Source organism: Lineus longissimus, chromosome 14 (genome assembly GCF_910592395.1).
Source record: "Lineus longissimus chromosome 14, tnLinLong1.2, whole genome shotgun sequence".
NCBI classification, from domain to species: domain Eukaryota; kingdom Metazoa; phylum Nemertea; class Pilidiophora; order Heteronemertea; family Lineidae; genus Lineus; species Lineus longissimus.
The window spans coordinates 8,501,704-8,508,793 of record NC_088321.1 but is presented as its reverse complement, the minus strand read 5'-3'; the positions used below and the strand labels follow the sequence as shown (position 1 = coordinate 8,508,793).

The 7,090-nt window shown below is 41.6% G+C and overlaps 1 protein-coding gene across 1 annotated transcript; it reads right to left on the bottom strand.

The window, feature by feature from the left end:
- Positions 1-549: 549 nt before the first annotated feature.
- On the bottom strand, positions 550-3,742 carry LOC135499177 (uncharacterized). The gene is made up of 4 exons (XM_064789843.1): positions 3,652-3,742; positions 2,317-2,460; positions 1,968-2,059; positions 550-1,382 (listed from the first exon to the last, which is right to left on the bottom strand). The coding sequence occupies exons 1-4, from the start codon at positions 3,740-3,742 to the stop codon at positions 1,284-1,286; spliced, it is 426 nt and encodes a 141-aa protein (XP_064645913.1). The 3' UTR covers positions 550-1,283.
- Between the last annotated feature and the right edge of the window lie 3,348 nt (positions 3,743-7,090).

Sequence of the window (7,090 nt, the reverse complement as noted above, 5' to 3'; positions counted from 1 at the left end):
TCAGTAATTTGGCCAGTTCCAAGGCTGTGTAACACCTGTAAATGTAAATTGGTTTGTTAAATTTCATGGTGGTTTTCCTCATGCTAATAGCAGTATTATGTTCGTCAAATATGCAAATTGATGAAAACCTGGGATTGGCCATGATACTCTTGGCTCTCTCACTGTCTGATACCAATTAAATTTCCATCCTGTTCCTTATGTTCTCAGAGGTCTTGCCGTAAAAGAATTGTTCTTCAGTTTAAAATAATCTTTCTTGAAATTAGTAGTGGAATCCATCCTCCTTTTAGTGTTAAAATCAATATTCTTAGTGGTTTTGCTCCAAATATTGCCGAAATATTATGTCTATAGGTTCCTACCAACGCCTTTCCCTATCACTCAGGAACAGGAACAGGAAGCAACACTTAATGTGCTTTTCGGACACAACTGTTATTGGACCTTCCACGATAACAGCCGACCCTCATCTAAAGCTTGAATGACATTTTCGCGATAATTGGACACATCTCGAAGTAATAAAATCATCAAAAGGCAATATGTAATATGTCCGGAATTTTAATTGAAAACATTATTGAAACTTTAATTTAGGAAGTTTTTTTGAACGATATAATAACATAATGAGTCTGAGTCTGATGCAATGACAACACAACAACAAACGATAATGATTTTAACCCTTCGAGCTGTGTCCAACAATGTCACTCGTGAAACAAGCATATCACTCGTGACACCAAAGGCATGTCACGAGTGACACCATTCCCCTAAAATCCGTCATCGTCCCGATCACTGCATTGAAGATTTTACGAAAAGTCCACACACCACCACCAATGTTCGTTTGACCGAAATGTTTATTATATTCCTGTGTCACGAATGAAAATGTTTCCTCGAAAGTCGAAGTTTTGTCTGGAAATGAGTAGTGTCTAGCGAAACTTTATTCGCACTGTCTAGAGGTATGGGAGCCGTATCCCTAGGACAGAATGCTCTAGGTGTACCGGTTTTTTTGCGCAGGCTCAAAACGTTATTATCCCTCAACTGCGCTAGTTAATCAGAGTCATGACCGTGACTGTGCACGCGTCTCTACGAAAGCCCAGAAGGATCATTCGAGATTCGAGATTCGAGATTCGAGATTTGAAATTCGAGATTCGAGATTCGAAATTCGAGATTCAATATCCGAAGTAGCCAATCAGAAAATGGCTTGCTTGGCATACTATAGTACGACCAATGGCATTCCGTATTGCAGTAACCGCTTGGACTACGAGTAAAAATGGCGACACATTGATCGAGATACTTAGTTATGTGTGACGCCAACCAACACGAATCTTTGGATTCTTGCTCCTGGTATAGGAGCGTTTTTCCGCCTTGTCTCTTGAAGCAATACTTGTCGTGCTATCCTGAAAAATTAAACGAAAGTCAATTTAGCTGCACTGAACACCATACATCATATTTAATTCAAGGAGACATGGTTTGCAACTACATGTAATACTATGCCTTGGTGAACATGAACTCTAAATAAGCCTTAGGGGGAAAACCACTCATGGATTCCTCTATTCTCCAAAGTAAAGTTACAAGAGGTATTTTTCCTGAATGTTGTGGATTAGTGTTATTCCGGATTGTAGCTTATTTCATTGCATTATGGTAGAAGTCCTTCTATAAAGGGAGCGAGCGGTTGCTCACTTCCTCTGGTTACTGGTGCAGTTCGCACTACAAGGCCACTGGTGGGCATGTAGGCCAAACAATGTCATAGAGTCTAATGCTTCTCAGTTTTGTCATGGACCTATAGTCCATGGTTTTATGTAGGACCTCCATTGCACATGGCACATTTTATAACTACCTGTAGCTGTCCCACCAATTGCATTTGAGAATTTATTGATACGTTTTAGTCTCACATCGGGGATAGGCGGCATCAGATTATTCTATGCACCAGCCAAAACATACTATACTAGTCTCTTACAAAACATTTTTATTCACAAACATACCTTCGCCTCGGTGCGTGGCTTTTTCTTTTGGGTCCGAATATTTTGCATAATTTCCCTAATGCGCGTTTCGTTATTGTCTGCTCCTCTTTTACCTGTAGTAAATAAAAAAAACATTGTTAAATTTGCTCGAATCAAAGGCCAGTACAACAACGCTGTTGTAGTCACGGCGTAGTAGGTGTCACTTGTAAAAAGAGATGGCCGCAATAGTGAGGGTGAAACCCACCATGACATACTGGTGTGGCCAGCAGGAGAAGGATTCATGTAGTACATACTGAGACATAATTTATATATAGCAAATAGTACGAACAAAAAACATTATATTAAACACAATCATATCAAACCAACATACCATCAACAACATAAAATGTCCTGCCAGCTTTGTCCCATCCTCCCACTGGCGTTTTAAAGACGCCATCATTGGCAGGTACAACGACCTTATCAGAGCACCCCTCATCCATATAGGCGAGTGAAGAAGCTCCAGGAAATACTTGAGCTGAAAAGGAAAAGTGAATTTGAAATGTCAATACATAAGGTACATGTATAAGCATTTTATGTTTTAGGCCTAGGCCTACGTACGAATGCATGTAATATCGAAAGTTGGTGTCCTTTGAATTTTCTCAGTTACTAAAGAGAAAATTCAAAAGACGGGCGAGATTTGTATACCAAACAGAAATTTAATTGGCAAGCAAGCGAGTTACGAAGACTCTAGGTGACGAAACTTAACTAAAGGGATAGTGACCATGGTGTAATGGGACAGTCGTGTCTTTTAAACTCTCTCTGTATACAAATCTCGCGCGTTAAAACTCTTTCTTACAGTAAACAAATTCGCAGCGCCATCTAGCAGCTCAACGAATACAATCATAAACATCTACTCGTGTCTTTGACCTCTCTGTCGACCCCTTTTTTGCGGGAATAACTACCCATACTCAGTGGCCTAGTTGAAGACAGTTCGCATGCAACATTGTTTACTCAAAACTAAGCCATCACCTGATTTGGGTTAGCTATTAACGATGCAACTGCTAACTCCAGAAGAATGATGGCGTGTAGATCGAAAGAGGCACTCCCAGGCGAAATGAATAGGCCATCCAACAGGCATCGGACGTGTTCGTTCACAGCTAGGCCTACGTGTTTCAATATCATTGATTTAGGCTTATAAATCATATAGGCCTATCAAATAATGCATTTTACTTGCAATCACTATATCAAAGTTTGATTTAATATCATGCTGCCTATTCAGTGTGAATCGTACGACCATGCCTACACGAAGCTGCCAACGAAGCCCTCTAAGTAAGTCCCGGAGCTGAAAATCGTTGGCTGGGGCAACATTATATACAGGGGCTCTATATGTCCATTCCAGTGGTAGGCGAGGCTACCCATGCCAAAATAAGCTGTGTATACCCCCCCCCCCCCTCCCCCCATACATTTACCACAGTACGATAGCATCCTTTTAGGACGCATGTAGACTAGTGTAACTGTATTTACCGGAATACCCCGGTGTAGTCTACTACTATATAAATAGCCTATAGGCCTACATGTACCGGTACTGCAGCTGTACGTGTATAGTGTAGGCGAGCTGCAAAATCTGTTGGTTTTATTTCGACTAGATAACAGCTCGTACTACGCACTATGCATCAAAACTGAAGACCTCATTTAGGCCTATATACTTGTTTGCGATTCATCTCACCTAATTCATCAATTGTGAGTTGCTGGTTCATTGGAAAAACGTATTTCCCACTTCCACCAGTTACGGTGATGGTGTTATGTCTCGTCGCCATTGTGTTTGTGCACGCCCCCATGACACGTAAGAAACGCTTGTTTTCATTGGCTGCCTTAAGAAACACATGTTTTGATTGGCTGCTTTGGATATTGAATCTCGAATCTCGAATTTCGAATCTCGAATTTCGAATCTTGAATCTCGAATCTCGAATCTCGAATCTCGAATGATCCTTCTGGGCTTTCGTATATAGGCCTACATGTACCGGTACTGCAGCTGTACGTGTATAGTGTAGGCGAGCTGCAAAATCTGGTGGTTTTATTTCGACTAGATAACAGCTCGTACTACGCACTATGCATCAAAACTGAAGACCTCATTTAGGCCTATATACTTGTTTGCGATTCATCTTACCTAATTCATCAATTGTGAGTTGCTGGTTCATTGGAAAAACGTATTTCCCACTTCCACCAGTTACGGTGATGGTGTTATGTCTCGTCGCCATTGTGTTTGTGCACGCCCCCATGACACGTAAGAAACGCTTGTTTTCATTGACTGCCTTAAGAAACACATGTTTTGATTGGCTGCTTTGGATATTGAATCTCGAATCTCGAATCTCGAATTTCGAATCTCGAATTTCGAATCTTGAATCTCGAATCTCGAATCTCGAATCTCGAATGATCCTTCTGGGCTTTCGTACGTCTCTGATTTAAACAATCAATAGCTTTTCTAATACACTGGCACTGGCATGAATGCACGAATATGAAAATGCTTTCAAAGAACATTTCAATTGAAGAAACATCAAGCGCAAGTTCCACACATAAGCTCGCGTTTCAGAAAGAGCGCCCTGGCCTTGTGGATACGGCAATGGTCTCGGATCCCTGCGTCCCCCATTCGAATCACACAGTGGTATTTAAAAAAAATTCCGCCCGGGATTTTTCTTCAAAATTTTTGATAATATCTCTTCCGTGTCTATAAAAGTTAGACATGTAAGATCATTCCTACGACATTTCATGATTTCGTCTTGTCACAAACACGGGCAGTAAACACTAGAGATATATACCAGTATTCAAAAATATAAGTTACAACTTACAGTTAAGCTGTACTCATGTGCACTTAGAAAAAGGTACGGGAGAAATGCCGTACGAATTAAACTTGCCAAGTGTGGCAGAGATACGGGAATTGTGTACGCATGCACAAAAGAACTCTTTAATACCTTTCGCCTTTTGACCTAGGGATATGGGTCCCGTACCTCAAGCAAGAACAAACTTAATATGACTCATCCTGATATAATCAGTGGTTTTCAATACACTTCTCTGCCTCTTGATGACGTAGGAGTGAAAACTAACCCTGAATCTCAGGAAGTTTTTATAAGTACGGTAAAGTAAAAGGCGAGTATGATTAAATGGCAGCACGCAAGGAGGATACCGCGGTGACGTCACGGCTTTTCCAAGATGGCGCTGCATATTGTAAACAAACTCGATCCACGGCCAAGGGAAAATCAAGTCATCAAAAAAGTTAGATTTTTCGCATCAAATCAGATGTTATCAGTACTTTTCTGCTATGAAATAAGTCTTCAGACAATAAGCTATCATTTGAATAATGAAAAGTGCTGTTTTGATGGGGAAAAATAGGTTTTTTTAAACCAAATAGCCGGCACCGATCTTCCAAAATTAGCGATGGTTTCAAAACAGTCTCCCAGATATGGGGCAATCTCTTCATTATCATAATGGGATTTGGAGGCATGTTTACAGATTTTACAAGTTCGAGACCTGCAATACCTAAAACTCGCATAGATCCCCATAGATCCCCTCTATTTGTCGAGTTAGCGCCCCTGTAAGATCATGCATTTTCGGACACTAGAACGAAATCTTCCTGCGGATATCGCGGTTTCGGTGATGATTTAAGGAGAAATTGACTGTTCTTAGAGTTGTATGGGACAGAAATGAGTTCATACTTCATGAATACATGAATATATTATGATATGGGCGGGCTTCTAAGTCAAAACAATAACAAACTCAACTTCATCTCTACCGTGTATCGCGTAGTGCATTGCCTAGTGTATTTCGTAGTGTATTTTAGCGGAGACATTATTTCCCATTATTTCCGCACTTTGGCCACGGCAAACGTCTTTTTTATTCGTGGAAGTTAATCTGCTCTGTAAATTTTATTCTACACAGGAAGAATCCATACTAGGTATTGCAATATTTCATGTCTATTGGTGTTTTTGTGTACAGGAGCGCACCAGACAGTGAGACGTGGAGATGTGTTCAGTGCTGGTGCTGTCAGTAGACTGAATCTGATTGGCCATAGCGATCACTAATATGGGTCGGGATCACGTGATGTGACGTCACCGCGGTATCCTCCTTGGGCAGCACGCCAACCACAAGGTAACTGACTCAAGAAGAGAAGCCTCGCTGCTGCACCCAGGTTATCACCATGATTTAGCTGCTTAACGTCACTTCAGGAACAGCTCGGTTCCATTGAGGGCAGAACTGTGAAAAATAGTTTGGATATAAACGATATAAAGGTGAATCGTAATAGGAGGAGTAACGGTGCAGACGTGGGGAGTGGGTCCTCTCCTCCTGCAGTAAGTGGGGAGAAGGAGTTATCTTCGTGGGCGGACGTCAAAATCGACGAATGGAGAGATAGCTCATGGAGAGATAGCTCATGGGACTCATCAGAGAAGCAGAAGGACATGATGAGCTATGCTAAGAGTGTTGGGTCAAAGTCGGAGTTTGCAGATACAAACCGAATGGTTAGTGTTCGTGGAGGACGTGGTGGCCGTGGCGGAGGAAGGGGTCCAACATGGGAACAGTCCAACCTTGCGGTTCCACATCAATCAGTGTTGCGGCTGAGGGGTAGCAATTGCTCCTTGAACTCGAAAGGATCTGATGGTTTCACCTCAGTGAACAGACAGAAGGTGAATCGGAGAAAGGTGATCATGGGAAGCAGGTCAAAAACAGGATGTGCTCTTAAGGGAGCTCCTGAACCTAATAGAGATCTGTTCATCTTCAGGTTAGATCCGGATACAACGGATGAGGAACTCCGGGACTACATAGTAGATAAGGATATTGTTGTAAAGGAGCTAGAACTAAAATCGAACGCGAATGCCAGTTTCAAGTCATATAGACTTAGTGTGCCGAAGTCGCAGTTTGCGAAGCTATTAGATGGGGACATGTGGCCAGAAGGTGTGGGTGTGAGAAAATTCTTTGTTCCTTCTAAACAACAGTGATGTTGATGTACGGACTTACTCTACTTCTGATCATGAGTATCATGAACTTAACTTCATATAATAGCTGTGGACTTGGGTCGGGACGAAAAGAATACATAAAGGACTTGTTACCTGACTGTACATTCTTATTGCTTCAGGAACATTGGATGTTTGATCAGCAGCTTGTTAAGTTAAAGG

What these genes read in the sequence shown, in the direction of transcription:
- LOC135499177 (XM_064789843.1), bottom strand. Translation starts at nt 3,742, where the DNA reads ATGGCGACGAGACATAACACCATCACCGTAACTGGTGGAAGTGGGAAA. An exon ending in ACTCACAATTGATGAATTAG is followed by an intron (nt 2,461 to 3,651) that starts GTGAGATGAATC and finishes TTTCCTTTTCAG; the next exon opens with CTCAAGTATTTCCTGGAGCT. An exon ending in GACATTTTATGTTGTTGATG is followed by an intron (nt 2,060 to 2,316) that starts GTATGTTGGTTT and finishes TATTTACTACAG; the next exon opens with GTAAAAGAGGAGCAGACAAT.